Source organism: Morchella sextelata, assembly GCF_020137385.1.
Source record: "Morchella sextelata strain SCLS chromosome Unknown scls_17, whole genome shotgun sequence".
NCBI classification, from domain to species: domain Eukaryota; kingdom Fungi; phylum Ascomycota; class Pezizomycetes; order Pezizales; family Morchellaceae; genus Morchella; species Morchella sextelata.
In genome coordinates this window covers 267,101-287,078 of record NW_025408632.1, presented here as the reverse complement: position 1 = coordinate 287,078, position 19,978 = coordinate 267,101, and the positions used below count along the sequence as shown (strand labels likewise).

The 19,978-nt window shown below is 45.9% G+C and overlaps 3 protein-coding genes across 3 annotated transcripts; 2 read left to right on the top strand and 1 right to left on the bottom strand.

Moving 5' to 3' along the window:
• Positions 1–3,606: 3,606 nt before the first annotated feature.
• On the top strand, positions 3,607–4,896 carry H6S33_004210 (uncharacterized protein; the record flags this gene model as incomplete). The annotated part of the gene is made up of 6 exons (XM_044835922.1): positions 3,607–3,768; positions 3,823–3,913; positions 3,985–4,134; positions 4,187–4,382; positions 4,450–4,580; positions 4,634–4,896. 6 exons carry the CDS (start codon positions 3,607–3,609, stop codon positions 4,894–4,896), a joined length of 993 nt encoding a protein of 330 aa, XP_044690948.1.
• Positions 4,897–10,990: 6,094 nt separating this feature from the next.
• H6S33_004209 (uncharacterized protein) lies at positions 10,991–14,511 on the top strand (the record flags this gene model as incomplete). The annotated part of the gene is made up of 1 exon (XM_044835920.1): positions 10,991–14,511. A coding segment is annotated over one exon (3,521 nt), but the record flags the coding sequence as incomplete, so codon positions are not given.
• A 359-nt stretch (positions 14,512–14,870) lies between these two features.
• Positions 14,871–19,403, bottom strand: H6S33_004208 (uncharacterized protein; the record flags this gene model as incomplete). The annotated part of the gene is made up of 2 exons (XM_044835919.1): positions 14,871–16,280; positions 16,359–19,403. The coding sequence occupies 2 exons, from the start codon at positions 19,401–19,403 to the stop codon at positions 14,871–14,873; spliced, it is 4,455 nt and encodes a 1,484-aa protein (XP_044690946.1).
• Positions 19,404–19,978: the final 575 nt, after the last annotated feature.

The window sequence follows — 19,978 nt, the reverse complement described above, 5'->3', positions numbered from 1 at the left end:
ACCGTCTCACATTGATCTACGCATGTACTCAAGAGTTGGGAGATGAACTTGAGACTGGGCAGGGTCGGAAAGACTGTGAAAAATATGAAATGGAGTTTGGTCAGGCCCGTCAAAATTTTATTCTGATATGGCTTTTGAACCGGGCATTGTTATTTCTAGAGACGATTGACTCAGTATAATTTCCGTATTAATACTGTGTCAAAAGCAACGCTCTTTCCTTCATTTCCTTTCTTCTTTTGATTGCTGGTTTCGCCAAAGTGCTACTCTCTATTTTCTTCTTATGGTAATATTTCGACTCTGCTTGTTTGGTCATTAATTAAGATTCTTTTTTAACAAATCTAGCTGGGCTTAATATACCCCCGGTCCATTTTGACTAACTTGAGCGAGTGCCGACTTTTGGTCAAAACTCACATAGAAACTTTGAACCGGCACGGGTGTTGTATATGTATGCTGCTACGTACGTCATGCCAGGAACTCATATATGAAAAGGAAACTATTAGCCACTACCCGTATTGGGGGCACCGGAGTAGCATCACTAGCCTCCAGGACCACCTCGATCTCGAGACCTAGGTCATATCCGACATTGTTTAGCGAATATAAAGCTCTATAGACACGCCCCGGCAAACCTTACAACGAAGAGGTATGGTTAGGGAAGCTGGAATCTATCAGCACAGGATAGCGCAGCGTAGCGGGGGAGCCGGCACAGCAGAGAGGGAGGTAGAACAACTTGATTTTATTGGAGAGGTTTCGCAACCAGACTTTGGATTAAATATGGGATGCGATGTGATTTGAGAATGAAGGCCTAAGTGGAGCAGAGTTACTGGAAATATTCCTGATTGAGATCAAAACACTCCTAAAGCCTGTTAATCGAAACTTAGAGCTCTTTGCTTTGAGCTATGGAAAGCAAAAAGCACAAGTGAGAGTTCGATTAACGGCTCTGTGGAGTCAAAGGTGTCCTTCTTTGGGGAATAATCTTTGGGAATCTGCCGTGTCAACCAATGATGAGTCCGGTCGCGAGCCGAATTTAATATTTTCTTGCGGAACCTCTCTATTGATAAATTTATTACGCGTACAGCCATGTATTCTATCGAGCACGACCTGACTAGCCAGCTACATACATATCATTTACCTTAGGAACTCTTATAGTATGAAGCAAAACTTGACCGGCACTCCACCAACAACCTGCTGCATCTCAACGGCTAGATCCGAGCAAGGATTATCGTGCGGCGGTCCCGACGCGGCAGGGGCGTTTCCTTGCTGTATGTGGCATGTGGCGGGGGTGAGGACTTCGGGGAGGGTTCGAAGCTTACCCTTGGCGTTGGCATGGAGCGTGTCGTGGGTAGAAGTGTGGGCTGTGGGGTTTACATTTTGGGAGGGCGTTTAGGAAGACTAGTGATGATCGATATTAGTTGAGATAGCTCTTGATGGATTTGCGATTGGACCAGTGTTATTTGTCGAAGAGGATCGACCTGGTGAGGCCTGGCTAGAGGCCAGGCATTTATATGCTACGAAGAGCAGGTTAGAGCCTTCAGTTCTTGTACTATATAACTACTCTGGGAGTATCGGGTGCCCTGCGTTATACTACTTTGGTATGCTGTTTCTTGTCAGATATTCTAGAGCAGAAGATATCCGCTATACCGGCAATATATGACCCATATTCAAATACCAAAGGTCCCTCTAAAGCTTTCTCTGAATCTATAGGGATGGCACCCTATGTATCCCTACAGAGGGTCACAATTCAAATGCACAAGCTAGCTTCGAACCAGCACATTCGTCCATGGAGCGAGATTCCCGGTAAAATCGTCAATCTACAGCTTGATAAGCAGTACTTTGACTCTCCATAACGTGAGGCCATTCAGGATGATAAGGTCCCAAAGATTCTTTTTGATTTTCGGACCAGTCGCGGTGAGGCCAAGGATCATGAGATATCACTCGCTATGCGTCACACCACACTACAGGCGTCAACACAAAGCACTAGCATCCAGAGCTGATATTGTACACAAAGACTTTGATTTCTGGCTGGTATCGTCTCTTCCTACTCTTCCTGGCTCCTCCGTAGTATCTGTGGGTGATATTCGGTGGTGTCGCGGCAAGTCAGGGCTTGGATATTGGTGAAGAGGCCTAGAGAAAACGAAAGATGAGCGACGAAGACTATCCGGGAGGAGTATCTGGTTAGCTTGAATGCCTCTCTGAGCACAGAAGTAAATCTTCTGCTAACTCCAACATCATATCTTCATATTTCAGGAACTAGATCCCTCAGTGATGCGCGTAGTGACCTTGCATTACTAACCAAACTGCTAGATAGGTAGGCTCCAGCTCCGGTGATCTAGTTGACAAAACTCCTAGAGCAGCAGTTGGGAATGAAAATATAGAATTGAAAGAATGGTGTGGGAAAAGGCTTCACTATTGTCCGAAGGAACCGAAAGCTTTGATTGGAAGATGTCGGTTTATTTCAGCTCATATTCATGAGGGACTGGCGATTGGATAGAAAGACTGGACACAGTCTAGTAGCTGAGAATGCCATAACTGCTACAGAGAATTGATTTTAGTAACTACTAGATGGCTGGTATTCTGAGTAATGATGGGAACATTTGCAAAACATAGAATCGAGTGGGTGAGCTCGTGACCAAAAGAACTGATCGTCCACATGACAAAAGCACCCAGGCAATTCGAGGAAGGGTCTGATGGGGAAATATAACGTAAAACGTTATTGAGAATCGTTCCCTTACGTCATCTAGGAGGTAATCCTTCATTTGATGGTACGTTCAAGATCGAGGAACTTCCTCAATGGGAGCGAATCTATGGCCGGTTGTTATTACTCTAGAAAACGTGCCCGATGATTCGTTCAGTTGATTCTAGAATTGCGATAGTTGTGTTATCGAATAGACTTGACTATGCTGACCATTCAAATCTCAAGAGAGCGTATTGAGTCTATTTTTTCCCACGCTTACGTATCTACGTAGCACACCGGTCTGATACGATCATCAAAATAACTGGTCGAAGAGCAATGAGTCAAGAATATGTCTCTTTTTGTAGCACTTGAGCTCCCCATAACCGTTGATGTCCAGAACTACTTCTATGAGCTGTTGCCCGAGTTCCCTCTATTCTGTTCGACGAGCAGAATTTGGGCCCAACGACATTTGTAAATCCATCACTAGCATTTCAAATCTTATATATCAACGAGCCCCGGCTCTCTCCTAAATCCCAGTGTTCTTTCCTTTTCAAGCTCAGTGAGTTTCTAACCAGGCGATTTTCGAGTATCAAGTTCCCACTCTTCAAGATCTTGACTATTAGGCAACTCACACACTCTTGAAAGCGCACAACCTTGAAATACTGACAGCGCATCTTGATTAAAGTACCATTTCTTGCAGAAGGAGCGTCTACTCATAGAAAGATTCTTGAATATAGTATCTGCATATATATACTCAACGGGACTCCCCGAGCTTACTTTAAACACATCACCACTGACCGGCAAATCCATAGTATTGTGCTGTATCTTCCAGGTCAGCAGTGGAGATATTTTCGAGAGTCTGAGACCACCCTCTATCTCGCCCGCATCTTATCGTTATCGTTATCTTTATCATCAACCAGGACCAATAGGTTGATATGAATAATATAATGGAAAACCAAGAGATGCTACCAGCATGTCTTTATAGCCTGGGACGAGAGATAGGTGAGGGTGGCTACTCAACAGTGAACATCTGTCAACATCTGGAGAGCGGCATTCTTTTTGCGGTCAAGATATTGCCCGGGGAGGACGCGGGAGCGGTAATGTTTTGTTCCTTTGCGTGTTATTTGGAGTTTTGCTAACTTTTATTAAAGTTCGACCAAGAGGTATGTTTGTTGAAGAAACTGCAGGATATCGAGGCACCTTTTACAAAGCTGGTGGATCTATTTCGTGCCGGAGGCAAAAGTGAGTATGGCTGTTTTATTTCAGTTTTGGGTGTTCGTTAGCTGACATGATGTGTGGTTGATCTCTTCTAGACTACATCGTTATGGATCTCGCGTCTGGCGGTGATATGTGGACGTGGGTTAAGACCAAATCATACCTGACGGAGGGCACAATGATCAAAATCATCCACCAACTCCTACAGGCGCTGGCCATTTGCCACGAGAATGGGATTGTTCACCGTGGTAAGTCTTGTGATTTGCAATGTTGAAGACGCGGCTGCTGACTGTGAAGTAGATGTGAAGCCTGAGAACATCGTTATCGAAGATCTCCAAAACGATGAACCATCAAAGGCTCTGCTCTGTGACTTCGGGTTAGCACTCACTCTCGGCCCAGGCGGCAAATTGACCGTCGATGGCGAGCCAGGAACACTGGGTTACCAAGCTCCAGAGATCTTTCACGAGAGTGGAAGCTTGGAATATGGATTCGGAGTGTATGTTGTGTCCCCCGTAGCTTGAACCCATCTCTATTATCTGAAAGGATACTGATAAATTCAATAGTGACATGTGGGCCATTGGTGTCTCAGCGTTCTTCATGATTACGGGAGATTTGCCTTTCAACCCCCGTTTCGGGACAGAAGAATACCTCGAAGATTGCAGTGAATTTCCGAGCATCTGCTGCTCCAAGGCCGGTAGGTTGAAGTCTATCATTTGGGTTTGTTTGGCGCTGACATGAGATTGCTAGTTGAAATCTTTTTAAGATGTTGCTTGACTGTCGATCCGGCCCAGAGATGGACCGCGCGTGAAGCACTTCAGTACCATATTTTTGAGGGCCTTCCTGAATTCACCGAGACAGTCGAGAAGAAGGTGTCTCGTGATATAACCAAGATGCGGTGTAAGACAAGTGCATTGCCGGAACCCATGAGGGCTGAGGGGGAGGAGGAGTGGGAGAAGGGGGAGGAGGAATCTGATTCAGGCTCGGGGAGCACCTTCCCCATGACCGACTAAGTGCAGGTTTTAAGGGAAGTGAGCACGGGAAGAATTTCGAAATGCTGTGATGGACTAGGGCGTAGAAGCGAGGAAACTCTGGGAAGGGTCGCGCAGGTTTTGTCCTTGAGGATTATTATTAAACTTTGATTGAGTATTATGCAGATTTGAATAAATCTAGGATTTTGAACTAGTATCCGGTAAATTTATATCAAGTGAAAAGGTGAAGTTCAGTATTTGTGCCAAATCCAGATGTACGCGCGGAAGTAATGCAGCGTCACTCTCAGGGTCGTATTTCTTTGGCAGTATCCATCAATAATATCCAGTGTCGTCGTATATGCTCGAGCGACCAAGTGCCAATCAGCTCTATTGGACATCTTCTAGCTGGTTCTATTCTCCCGTAATCATTTTCAAATCTTTGCCCCATCTAAGTTGAGATGTACTTGGGTGTTCAGTAAAAGGTCGTGAAAGTAACACCAAGAATTCCCCGATGAACACTGTTTTCACGACCCTTCACTGAACGCCTGAGTCATGTGGGAGGAAATAGATAGCTGGATCGTTCTGTTTCGGTCACGTCTCATAAGTATTGCATCAAACCCCCGCAGAGGAAAGATGATCCGTAAGATGATCTGTAAGATGATCCGTAAGATGATCTGTAAGATGATCAGTAAGATGATCTGTAAGATGATCCGTAAGATAATCTGTAAGGAACGTGATACGGTAAGAATTTCCCAGGCCTGGTTTAGGACGAGCAGCGGAATTTGATGTACTTCAAAAGGATGATGACGAAGAGAGGAGAGATCCTTCCTGGTATGATTATTTCATAGAAAGATGAATTTCGGGTAATGTAAATAGGTAGGCAAGGGTCTCTAACTCCCCAGCTACGCTAGACTAGACCCCTGGAAGGTTGATGTGAAGATCATCCGAAGGGTAGATGAAAGTGGATGAAAAACAAGTCCGTAAATTGCTACATCTGAAGTCCCATCCGGGGTTAATAGGCTATGTTTCCAGTACAGGGATGCGGTAATACTCAGGGGATAAGGAAAGACTTGATGAGCCGCGTATACAGCGATGGAGTAGTCAAGATGATCATAGCTAGGTCTATGATCATGCAAAAAAAACACGAGTAGAGAAAGAAGGAGATGAGGGGAAGGAACAGAGAGATAAAAAAGCTCATGTAGGTACGTTGTCCAGGATTCAAAAGGCGGGGTGGGATCGGCTACGTGTCATGCCTAGATGTATATCGTGCAGCGCAATATGGGGGCTGCATTGACCTCGGTAATCTTGATTCTGCGCACGGCCTGAAGGGACAGTGTGTCCGCCAACAAACAACGCTTAAGCTTCAATTTGACTCTCATCCTCCTCCCACTTCAATTATTTTTGCTCGGATCAGCTTCAACCGTGCGGCCCGCACTCGTATCGTATCATCGTACAACGAGCAGGAAAGACTGAAGACTAGACGGTAGTCAAGCCCCCACAGGGTGCCCCAAGGAAACGGATAAGGCCTTAACTTCGGGTCAGCAATGACAGAAGGCATTGAGAGGGATGAACTGCCCTGGCTACTCAGATGTTTTGCAAAAGATAACTCGGCGGAGACTGGATCCGGGGGGTATGAGGGTGCGGTCGATGGTAAGAATCATAACCCACAGTATGTCCATCCTATTCATGGTTTCTGAAACTAACTCAGGAACGCTGGAAAAGAAATCCGGAACTAAGTACATATGACTCGGCTGAAGATTGTGCCGGACAATAGCTGAATAACACAATCGAAGCGCCTAATCAATCGTTCTGAAGGAGGACAACGAGGAACAGAGATCTTCTCGATCGACAGAGTCTTACCTATATTACTACTAGTATCTCTTCCCTCCACAATAAACCCCGAACTTGTAGGCTCGTATTGAGGGCCACGGAGAACACCGACCAGATGCAGCCCTACCTCAGCAGAGCAAGCGCTCCCAATATGAATGCTTGCTGTATTGCCGGTGGCTGTCCTGGATGCTGTTATGAAGGAAGCTCAGAGTGGTCACATGAGGTATGCATAGATCCCCATACGATTATATCTGTAAATAAACAACGAGTATGTACTTTCGGGAATGATGTTCAGGACTGCTCAGGAGTAATAGCTCCGAGAGCTTCTCACTGAAACATTTTACTTTGTAACGTCATTCGTTCACTCCCCTTTTATACAGCTAGCATGCATCGATTCCTTTCAACTAGTCTCTGATATTAGTGTCGACTCACGGAATAGTGTCAGAGATAATACTAAACGCAGGACACAGTTCCGGCGCAGATGCCATCATTCCGGTATCTGAATACAAAAATGGGTTAGAAATGCCTTGGGCCTTCTTCGACGGAAGTGCAGTTGGTTTGACGGAAATGAGGAAGTCATTTTTTCAACACAGGAGGAAGTGAACCCAGCGTGTGTGTATGTGTGTGTGTGTGTGTGTGTGTGGGGGGGGGGGGGGGGGGTACACGTTCTAGCTTATAATTAAGATCAGCTAACAGAGAAAAACTGTAGCCTTTACCTACTAATGCTTGACAGCAGATTTTGAGCGTGATAGAGAATCCTATCCTCTACTGTTCCAAATCTTATGCAACAGTCGCTTGAATCCGAGCTAGGGGAAAGATTGCTGTGTTAACTGAGAATTTCAATGAATCTAGATCTTGCCTATCACTCCAACGACCTCACTTTTCTTGTCTCTATCGTGACAGCTGCTTGGCTCACAAGTCGTTCTTTTATACTGTTCCTTCATATTTTCTATTACATACCCTAGCACTTGGGGAGGGCAGCGCAGCGGCCACCGGTAAGGCTCAAAGGCTAGGTTACATGCTACACTTGAGTACTACGTCGACGGAGTGAACACAAGGGGCAGAGTGTAGAGGAAAGTGCAAGTGTAATAGGTAGCGAAATCATAGAGATCACTGCTGTTTTGAACTGCATTACTACGGCCGGCGATGGTGCTTTTGGAGACTCGAACATCACGAGAGCAGGAAGGATAAATCTAAAGGACAGAGGTAAAAGGAGGAAGGAAGAGGATAGGATTCTTATAAGCAAACCAGAGAATTATCGCGTGGAACTAGGGAGGAGGATCGAGGATTAGATATTGGTCACTGGAAGTAGCATGAAATGGATTAATAAGATGGCCATGGGTGTAGAAATTCAATTGCCAAATGAGAATATATGTACAGATAGTTGAAAAAAGAAATAAAGAAGAAGAGATTGGAAGCGAATTGGGAAACTTAATGAGTAAGGATACGTATACGGGAGAAAGGTCTTAGGATCAGTGTGAAGGGAGGAGGCGCAGAACAGGAGAGAAAGGACGTACGTAGCTCAAAAGGAAAACAGGACAGCGCGAGAGAGAAAGAAGACATCCATGATCACAACTAGTGCACGTGGAGAAAGCGAAGAGAAAATGTTTGTTAAATTAATGAATGTTACGATTAAGGTACATGATAAAAAATAAACACATAAAACAAACGAGATAAAGATAGATAAGAAAATAAGGAAAAAAATAAAGATCAATAAAAATAAAAAATAAATAAAATAAAAATACATAAAGTAAGAATAAATAAAGTTTAAATAAACAAAAAGTATTAGTAAAGGGAAGGAAAGGAGAGAAACAAACCAGAGGAGCTGAAAAAACAAGGGAAAAAGAAGAAAAAGGTGAAAGTCCCCTTTTGGTCCCTCGGAACACCCAAAGACCAATAGGGGGCTGCGTCCTCTCCGTAAGGAGAAGGACAAAAAAGCAGGGGGAAAACCGAGATGTAGGGAGGGACCCCCCTCGACATCGCCATCACCCTCAGTTCGCCAGGCTGAGGGCGGAGAGGACGCGCGGGGAGGCCGGTGAAAAAGACCGCCTTTCGCAGTCCCCGGGAAGCATGACCCAATGGTCGCTGTGCTTCCCTTCGCGCTAGGGCTTCCGGGGTCTGCTGGTTTGTTGTTGCCTCTTTACTGGAGAAGTCATGCCGGGTGGATCACTATGGTACATAAGTCCGGTGGCAACTGTTTAACTTAAGCAGTCTTACTGCTTAAGTCGCTTAAAAACTGTTTAAATCCAAATTTTAAACAATAAAACTGTTTAGAATTTGGCATTCTGCCCAGAAATTGGTTAAGTGCCGGGTTTAAACAGTTGAACTGTTTAAACCCATGTCGCTTTCAACAGCCAGATCGTTTAATACCTAGTATAAACAGTTTAACTGTTTAAAGCTTTCCGCCGCATCTAGACGTGACCTTTGATTAAACAACAAAACTGTTTAGTCATGGTTTAAACAGTTTCACTGTTCAATTCGTTAAGCAGTTTTACTGTTTACCTATGAGTAAACAGTTTTACTGTTCAATTCGTTAAGCAGTTTTACTGTTTACCTATCAGTAAACAGTTTTACTGTTCAATTTGTTAAGCAGTTTTACTGTTTACTCATTGGTAAACAGTAAAACTGTTTATTCTCGCGCATTGGCTATAAACAGTTTAGCTAATGTTACGTCAATTAAACAGTAAAACTGCTTAATTCCATGTGTAGTCGGTTCATTTAAACAGTTACCGCCAACATATTAAACAGTAAACTGCTTAACTCAAACAGTTAGGCTGCTTAATCCACGATTCTATTAATTATAACACCAATTGGTTCAATTGTAATTGATCATGACCTATTCGAAGAGCGCCGTATATCTTCTAACTATATACTCTCTACCTTTGCAGTTTAGTATCCCTATTAGCTCGCGGATATCAGCTGCTCGAATTATTCTTATTATCCCTTTCCCTCCGCGGTATCGCAGCCTACCATCCTTATGTACCGGGAAATGCCTCACACATGCGAGAAGAAGTTCGCAATCCTTTTTCTTCCTGATAGCCCCTTTTTCTTTTAACTGAATCTGCTCGTCAACTGGCTCCGCACCCGTGGCTGCTGTATTCCGTAGAGTGAGTCTTCTCGTTACTTGCAGATGGCTGTAACGGCAGCTAGTCGGATTGGCTATGTGAGTTGTCTGGGTACAAGGGAGAAGGATTAATGAGTCAGCATGGGGATAGGGTATGGATATATAAGGGGGGCGTTGTTTCGTGATTTCTTGTTTCTCTTTCTTTCTCTTTTCTCTTTACGCAACCTCTGTACTTTCCAGTTACAAATACTATTTGGTTCGCGCTACGTCATAGGGTTTACCCGGTATACTAGACCAGGTAGAACCATCCATAGTCCATAGTCCACAGTCGCCGTTCCTGCCTTAGGTGTACCCTTTGGCCCCATAGTCCATAGTCCACGAACCTCCTACGTCCACGTCTTCGCCTCGGTTGTATTCCTTGGCTCCATAGTTCCTACGCCTACGGTCCCCGTTACACTTAGGTTGCGTCCTCTACAGCCAACCGATACAACACCACCTTGCTTAGCTCTGGTCGCGACTATGTCCGACACCACTCAGGATACGCTGTTGCAGCGTCTTTCAGAATTTCTGATCACCTATGGTCCCCTCCCAGCCGATATAGACTTCGGCGAAGAACTTACCGAGGCTCATGGTCTTATTGCTGAGTGTTTGGAGGCTCTCACCAAGCCTCTCGACACCCCCACACCACCAGAACCCGTCATCGATACGGCCCAGGAAGAGGTTATTACTAGCCTCACCACAGAACTAGAAGCAGCCAACGAAAAGGCTGCCGATTTTTGGCAAACCTTGTGCGATAACCAGGAAGATTCTACCGAGATCATCCGAGGTCGCGACGAGGTTATCATTGCTTTAAAGATTGAGCTGGAGGAGTCTAAGGCCGAAGAGGAGGAGCTTCGGTATCGCCTGGCACTACATCAGGAAAGTCTCGCCATCGCTGATGAGAACCTCGCTGATGCTGAAGATGAGATTCTTCATATCACCTCTGTTGCAAAGGCTTGGGAGTCCGAAGCCAATGCCACCATTGCCGATCTTCGCTCCCGTGTCTCCGTTCCTGCCGCTAGAGTTAAAACCCAATCTCGCCATGTTTCCAAGTCTCGCTACCTCGCCCCTCGCTCCCAAGACCCCCGTACCATCAACAATTGGCGAGAAAAGCCAATTGAACAAGTGTCTCAAAAGCCAGCGTTAAAAGGTCAGCCCCTTTGGTAGAAAATGGCAAACCAAAGGGGCTAGCCCCGCCACCAGTCTCTGATATTTCTGCTGCTGCCGTGTCTGAGGACAAGATGTCCGAAGACTCTCTTGTCGTTACCTGCTCGGTCTCTCAGAATCCTGACTCTTTTATACCCACCTATGCCCTTATTGATACCGGAGCCTCTGGGTACGCTTTTATTGACGAATCTTTTGTACGCCACCATAATCTTACAATGACCCGCCTTAAAGTACCTCGTCAGGTAGATGTTATGGATGGGAGGCCTATTGAATCAGGAAAGATCACCCATATTGTCAATATGTCGCTGGATATCCATGGTCATCGGGAAACTGCATCATGTTTTGTAACGAAGCTGGGACACTATCCAATTGTGATGGGAATACCTTGGATGCGACGTCACGATGTTACGATTCGGCCGAAGGAAAATTTACTTGTTTTTGATTCTCGAAGCTGTTGTCAACACTGTTCACTCAGTGGAACGACAGTCACTGTCCATGGAATATCGATCCCTCTACCGGAACATCATACTGTTGTCGTTTCAGCAATTGAGAAATCCGCCGTCGACGTTAAGCAACTAGTACCAAAGGAGTTCCACCATCGTCTCCATATGTTCCAAGAATATGATGCTTCAGTCCTTCCACCACATCGGCCGTCACATGATATTGAGATCGTATTGGAGGAAGGTAAACGACCACCGTATGGACCGATATATGGATTATCCCAGAACGAATTAAAAGCGCTACGGGAATACCTTGACGAAAACCTACCAAAAGGATTCATTCGGGCCAGTGAGTCACCAGCGGGAGCACCCATACTATTTGTAAAGAAAAGTGATGGAACTCTCCGACTCTGCGTAGATTATCGGGGCCTAAATGCAATTACGATCAAGAACCGCTATCCGTTACCCCTGTTGAAGGAAACTCTGGCCAAACTTTCAAAGGCACGATATTATACCAAGCTAGATTTGCGTTGGGGATATAATCAGATTAGGGTAGCGGAGGGGGATGAATGGAAAACAGCGTTTAGGACTCGGTATGGACATTTCGAATATACAGTCATGCCATTTGGATTAGCCAACGCCCCTGCCACGTTCCAACACTGGATCAATGATATTTTACGACCATACCTCGACCAATTTGTGACAGCATACCTAGATGACATTCTTATCTACTCGGAAACCATGGCAGAACACAAAGAGCACATTCAAAAGGTTTTGAGGGTACTTGATGAGAATCATGTTCACCTTAAGCCTGAGAAATGTGAATTTATGATCCAGGAAACGAAGTATCTCGGCCTTATTCTCACCCCGGATGGGAATAGGATGGATCCGAAGAAAGTTGTCGATGTTTTGGAATGGTCCACACCAAGGAATCTCCATGATGTTCAAGTATTTCTGGGATTTGCGAATTTCTATCGGCGTTTTATTCTAGGATACTCAAAAATTGTTGCTCCGCTTACAGCTCTAACCAAGAAAAATGTCAAATTCGAATGGACGGATAAAAGGGAGGAAGCATTCCAGACATTGAAAAAGATGTTCATAACGGCACCCATACTAATGCACTTTGATCCGGATCGGAAAATCGTGGTAGAAACCGATGCATCCGACTATGTTTCTGCTGGAATTCTGTCCCAACGTGACGACGAAGGAATTCTACATCCAGTCGCTTTCTTCTCAAAGAAGCATTCCCCTGCGGAATGCAACTATGAAATCTATGACAAAGAACTCCTGGCAATTGTACGATGTTTTGAGGAATGGCGACATCATTTGGAAGGGGCACAATTCCCAATCGAAGTCCTCAGCGATCATAGGAATCTCGAATATTTTATGTCAACAAAGCTATTAAACCGTCGACAAGCCCGTTGGTCGGAATTTCTTTCACGTTTTGATTTCGTCATTCAATTTAGACCAGGAAAACAAGGGGCAAAGCCGGATGCATTAACTAGGAGGTCGGGTGACCTACCTAAAGAGGGGGATGAACGGTTGACGCATCAAAGCCAGGTGGTTTTGAAGCGAAAAAATTTGGATTCAAAGCTAAGTTTGTTCGCGGGTTCTTTTTCAAATGAATCCGCTGAAGGAATGTCCACTGTAGAAGAGTTGTTTTTAAATGCTTACCAAGTTGACAGTTTCCCGAACAAAGTACTCGCGATGCTTCGGAACGGCGTCCGTCACTCGAATAAGATCTCGCTTGCCGAATGCACGGAAGATAACAACGGTCGGCTACTTTACCGTGGCGCACTCTATGTACCCGACGACAATGACCTTCGGCTAAGACTTCTAAAAGAGTATCATGACAAACCATCGGCAGGTCATCCAGGCAGAGCGAAGACTTTGGAACTCCTGAATCGAGAGTATTACTGGCCACAAATGCGGAAGTATATCGATCAGTATGTTCGGAATTGCAATGTGTGTGCCCGTAGCAAGGCACTACGCAATGCACCCTATGGAGTACTCCGCCCGATGCCAATACCCGATGGACCATGGACGGATGTGTCAATGGATTTTGTTACCGACCTCCCGGAGAGCGATGGATACAATGCAATCTTGGTCGTGGTGGATAGGTTAACTAAGATGCGACACCTAATACCAACAACAAAGGAGGCGGACTCAAGGGAAGTAGCGAGATTGTATATTGACAATGTTTGGAAATTACATGGGTTACCCGATACTATGGTATCCGATCGAGGGACACAATTCGTTGCGGAATTCTGGAGGTCTCTTTGCGACCGTCTGGAAATATCACCAAAGTTTTCTACCGCGTTCCACCCTCAGACGGATGGGCAGACGGAAAGGATTAATGCCGTGATGGAACAGTACCTTCGGAGTTATGTTTCCTATCAACAAGATGACTGGACTCGATGGTTACCAATGGCTGAATTTGCGACCAACAATCACGTTTCAGAAACAACAAAGATATCTCCTTTCTTTGCCAATTCAGGACGAAATCCAAGAATGACGTTCGGTCCTTTGGAACATGGTAGGACGACAGCAGAGGATCAAGCTAATGGTATTGCACGGGAGATGAAGGAGGTATTAGATTTTCTACGAGATGAGTTGTACCGAGCACAAAGGATTCAAGAGGAGTCGGCCAATACCAGTCGGACTCCTGCCCCTCACTATTGTGTGGGGGATAAAGTTTTCTTATCAACACGCCATGTCCTCACTAATCGCCCTTCGAAGAAACTTGATTGGAAACGCATTGGACCATATATTGTGAAGCGGATCGTTAATCCTTATGCCTATGAGTTGGAACTCCCTCGTTCTATGAAAGTTCATCCCGTATTCCATGTCTCTTTATTGTCGTCTGCAGCAAACGATCCTTTACCAGGACAACAACAGTTACCACCACCACCGGTCGAAGTTGAAGGACAGGAGGAGTGGGAAGTCGAGAATATTTTGGATTCCAGGGATCGTCGAGGAAGATTTGAATACTTGGTTAAGTATGCCGGTTATGACGAAGCTTCGTGGCAGCCATTGTCGGATGTCGAACATTCGCCCGATATTGTCAAACGATTTCACGAACGATACCCACGGAAGCCTAAGCCTACCAGGAGATAGGCCGTAGAGGGGGGAGTGGTCTGTAACGGCAGCTAGTCGGATTGGCTATGTGAGTTGTCTGGGTACAAGGGAGAAGGATTATGTAGTGTGGTTGGGTTTAGTAAAGCGAGTTTCTATTATGTTCTTTCTGTTTCTGTTATACGAGGGTATGAGTCAGCATGGGGATAGGGTATGGATATATAAGGGGGGCGTTGTTTCGTGATTTCTTGTTTCTCTTTCTTTCTCTTTTCTCTTTACGCAACCTCTGTACTTTCCAGTTACAAATACTATTTGGTTCGCGCTACGTCATAGGGTTTACCCGGTATACTAGACCAGGTAGAACCATCCATAGTCCATAGTCCACAGTCGCCGTTCCTGCCTTAGGTGTACCCTTTGGCCCCATAGTCCATAGTCCACGAACCTCCTACGTCCACGTCTTCGCCTCGGTTGTATTCCTTGGCTCCATAGTTCCTACGCCTACGGTCCCCGTTACAATGGCGCCGGATGAAGGCATTCTCCTCTGGATTTGGAATATCCACAGTAAAAAAGAATAGGACCTCGCCGTATTCAGTCAAAGTTTCTCTTTCCCCACCCCGGAGGTTCCCATTTCGATCCGGTAGAGCTCGTGCCAGTTTAAAGCTTACGAATGATGTTGACCGAGTAAGGTTTGATCTCTGTCTTGTTGAAGAAGTCGCTTTAAATGGGTATGGGTCACCACGTTGTACTGTAGTTTTAAAATCTACAGCTCGGAATACACGACAATGTAACGGAATCTCATAACCGTCTGCTGTGGCATCTAACTGAGAATCCTCAGCATCATCGATTGCAAGATCCACATCAAAATCTTCGTTTCCCAGGAAGTTACGAAGACATATCCTTTCATATGGCGTCAAGGGCTTTACCTTTGATGGACCACAGAATGTTATCGTATCTCTCTCACGCATATCCGATATCATTTTGGCTTCCGGCGGCCTGGAATTTTTTATCCGTTTCGACAAGAACTTCGCCAGTAGGATATTACCATCTGAGTCTTCATCGCTACTCTCCACCGTTATTCCTTCTTGGTCTATAACGTATACGAGACAGTTCTTTTGTTCCAACATGGTGATCGTGTTGGAGATATTTTTATTCGTCGAAACCCTAGACTTTGCCGTTCTAGACAATGTCCCGCAGAAACGCTCCATCGCCCATTGCGAGTATGAATACATGGGGCCTGCCCATCGAATGGCTTGGGGGACATGAATTATTTGGTGAAAAACAGGTAGGCAGGCCTTGAGCCGTGTCCACTTCATACGATAGTATCGTCTTTCGTAATAGTCGCTGAACCTCTGGATGCTGACCTCCAATTGGGTCAGGTCGTCGTCGAGGATGGAGTGATCGCATGTTAGTTGAACAGCCTCTATTAGGTTGACGAATTCAACGTAATCCTCTTCTGGAAGGACCCCCTTCATGTATACCGGACCTATGATGAACGCAAACAGCTTCCACTCCGCCGCAGTCATCATATTGATGTATTCTAGAAAGTTTCCGAGCAGCGGACCAAACAGCTGTGGAAACGTAGATGAACTCGATGCAATATCGGTGCTTATCCGCTCCCATATCTTGACTGGTATGTTGTATGGGTCGTCGTTTGGGATAACCTTTGCTGTTGAATCCCGGCCTCTCGATCTTGCCTGTGCTGGATTTGGTCTAGACCCCCTAGATATAGTCTGTTCTATCGGTGCCCTCGCCCGTCTTGTTATACCAGGGCCACGACCTGCTGGTGTCACTCTATTTCGCCGAGCTCGAACCTGTATATAAATACACATCATGATTAGTAAATGATTCATTCTTGAATATAATTCATGTAAGATTGTTGTATATATTACCGTTTGTCTCCCACTCCTTGCAGTGGCTGGAGAACCCCCTTCTTTTACGCTGTCGAGTTCGTTTTCACTCAGCTCGCTGTCAGCATCAGATCCGCCTGGGCTCCCCTCCTCGCGACCGCGATCGATCATGTCAACATCTTCCTCTTCCTCAACATCCGAATCCTGCCTCAATTCCTCTTCTGAATCCTCTTCCGGATCTGCAGATTCCTCCTCCGGTTCGTCACTGAACTCCCCCCTGTCTCTCTGCGCTTGATTTCCCGCACCTCGCCGCCGGGGTCCAGCCGGCTCACTTTCACCGACATCACATACAAATTTTCCTCTCCAGTGCTTGACGAGATCTGGAATGATGTTCTCGAACCACAAATGCATGCTATCTGGTGGGAAGCTTCGTGGAAAATCAACTGCAGTCAAGCGGCTTAGAATCGACAGACCTTTGATACCATATTTAGCCTTTTGCTGCGCCGTTGCACCCCTTCTCGCGATTTGTTGAGCAACCAGACGAAATTCCTCGTCTATTCGCATTGGGAGGCTTGTACGGTCCCACGTTTTCCAGGGGTAACCCGAGCCCTTGCGTATTCTAGCCTTCTGTGGGGTGTCTGTCGGTGGAGTCATTGGGCAATACAGGGACCCGTTCCATACACCCCTGACCATACAATACTCGCAATAGCAATATGAGCGATTCCCCGTTACTTTCATGAGTTTTTCACGTGCAATCATGTCTGCGGCAACCAGGCATAGATATCCATGAAGAGTGAAGTGTTTTTCAGGCATCCATGATGGTATCGACGCATTCAAAACCCCGCGTATCCCCCGCTCAAGTGCTTCAAGCTCTTTGACCAGTGGGTACAAGAAAGAGTCAATATCCCTTGGTGTTTTGGGACCTGGTATGAACCCTGTGCAAAGCATGTTTTGTCGTTTCGCTCGAACGGTGGGTGGAAGATTGAGGCACAAAAGAGCAATCGGCCAAATAGAGAATTTCGCCCTTGACTGGAATATCTGAACCCCATCGGTAGTTAATACGAATCCCAGATCCGTTTTCTGCTGGAATAGGCGTTTAGCCTTCATGTCTCGATAAAGATCACCAGTCCAAAAGTCTGAGGTAACACCTTCTTGTGATTCGACTTGGTCCCGATAAGCTATCAACCAACTTGCACGTACTGGATCTGCATACCAAAGCCTGAGACGGTGCTCTATGGGTATATAGTCGTATGTAGCGTAAGGCTCTTTCCCGGCACCTATATTACCATCCTTCCATCTGGGGTGTTGACAGTAATCGCATTGCCGCTTATCTGGATACAGCGCATAAGACATGCATGATGACTTACAGCAATCAATGCTTATCGATTCCACGCCGGTCTTGTTTTGAATCCATTTCTTCGTAGTTCGGTAATCCCAGCACGACCGGCCACGGGGGTCGACATCCTCGACTGAATCGGTGAAGGATATATTGTTGATCAATGACGTCATATCGCTTGCCGATGCCCTGGACAGCTTATGGGTAAGTTTTATGTCATGTATTGCCACCGATAGCAGCTCAGTTTTTGACATTGCCATTTTTCTCGCACCATATGGAAAACCGCCCTCTCCGTCGTCTGTACTGGATTCCACAGATCTAGAATCTGCGCCAGGGTTTGCTCTATCCAACCGTACCTCACCAGTACTGCTAGCAACACCATCGCGGCCTGGCATATCCTCATCTGAACTGGATAAAAGATCGGAATATGTGTCATACTCATGATCAAGCTGTGGCTCCGCAACAAATCCCCTCCTCATTAGGCCTGCAGCTGCACCAACAACATATTCATCATTATTCTCCTCATCGCTATCAACCCCACTTTCGACCAATACCTCTTCATATCCGTCTGAAGCCGATTGGTCGTGATCACTACCGTCATGATTGATGATGTTGTGGGCGTCTTCTGAAGCCATATGCATATCTATATCAGAACTACCCTGTACATGTCGCATACCTCCAATATATTCCGAATCGTAAGGTAGATTATCCATCTCAATATCTGACTCTTCCGCCATGCCAGGGCTGGTTTGGTCGTTTTCGTTGTTTGCTGCAGGTGAATCAGCTACTTCGGATCCTGGATGCTGCACGTATGGCAATATTGGAGGGGGGCTCGAGGCTATATTCTCATCCTCGGAACTATCGGCTGCATCCGCTGGGATATCCTCATGTCTATTCTCGAAGTGTTCCTTTTGATACCGGCGCGAGGTTACTCGGGGCTTTCGAGCTGGCAATTCCGGCGGTTCTTCGTCCACATCTAGATCATCATCGGGCTGATCTGCAGCTGGTTCATCAGAAGAGATCATGTCTTCCCAAGCAACACTTTCAGATCGATGGTGGCTTTTTTGGTCATTCAACTCCGTGTCAACATGATCTATTAATCTAGCTACAGCGCGACGTCGTCTTCTTGCAGGAAACTCCGGGGCATCAAATTCATGATCAACCTCCAGGCCCCCACCCACGCCACCCGTGTAGCCCCGTCCAGTATGCCTTGGAGATCGTAAAGATGAATCGTGAGGTGAAATGGCTCTGGGTTCTGACATCGCCGGCCGGGCATTTATGGCTGGCCTTCGGGTTCGAACTGTTCGGGGTGTTCTAGCGGGTATAAGGGCCTGTAGCCCATCATCCTCGTCCAACTTGTCCCTCTGCACCCCAAACTGATCATCGTTATCTCCAGAGCTTGCACCATCGTCATCCAGCTGTTGGTCGCGAATATGTCTTCGGCTTGGGACCCTTTGGGACGGTTTAGATCGAGGTCTCCTGGCAGGCAAATCTGGACGTTGTAGCTCTGTAGTCTCTCTTGTCGCATCTCTCGCCCGTGAACCCATATCAACATTCCCCTCGACCTCTTGATCATCGACTCCGCTTGAGTTTTCGATTTCGTCATCGTCCCCACGCGGCGAAAATAACTGATCCAACCTGTCCTGCTCCTTCGCCTGCAAGTGCATGTGCCATTCTGATAACTTCGTGACCGGATGTGGACGGATGTCGAGCAGCGAGCAACTACAAACGCGGTAGAAACCAGCAGGCATTTAATTTATCTTTTGATGATTTAGGTAGAGTTGAGAATAAGAAGAAAGAAAAAAAGAAAGAAAAACGAGGGGTCTTGCGCCAAGAAAAGAAATTTCGTTTTTTTGGAAGGGGGTGTTGAAGCAAAATTGCGGTGGTTTTTTTGAAGACGGATTATCTTATGTGTGGTCGAAGCGCAAATAGGTGGGACATAGTGGGAGGAGTGCAAAGACGAGTGACGTTGTATGTGTTCGACAGCTTAGAGCTGTGCGTAACCCCTGTCATCACATGACTTTTGATACATCTTATCTGATGGATAGCACCAAAACGGCTAAACTAAGCTTTATCAGATAAGATCAAGACAAGATATGCCTATCGCGGCACACTAACTGATTAATTGGGTATAGTCCAAGAAAATTTTTTCCTTTCGCTTGGCTATCAACAACCTCAGCTCCTAACTGCACTCTAATTTACATGGTCGCGATTGACCTAACCCCCCACCCCCCAACACTACGGCCACTTGCATCCATCATTCTCCCTAGTATCATTAATTCCCCCCCTCTCTTTTCTCCCTAGTATCATTAATCCCCCCCCTCTC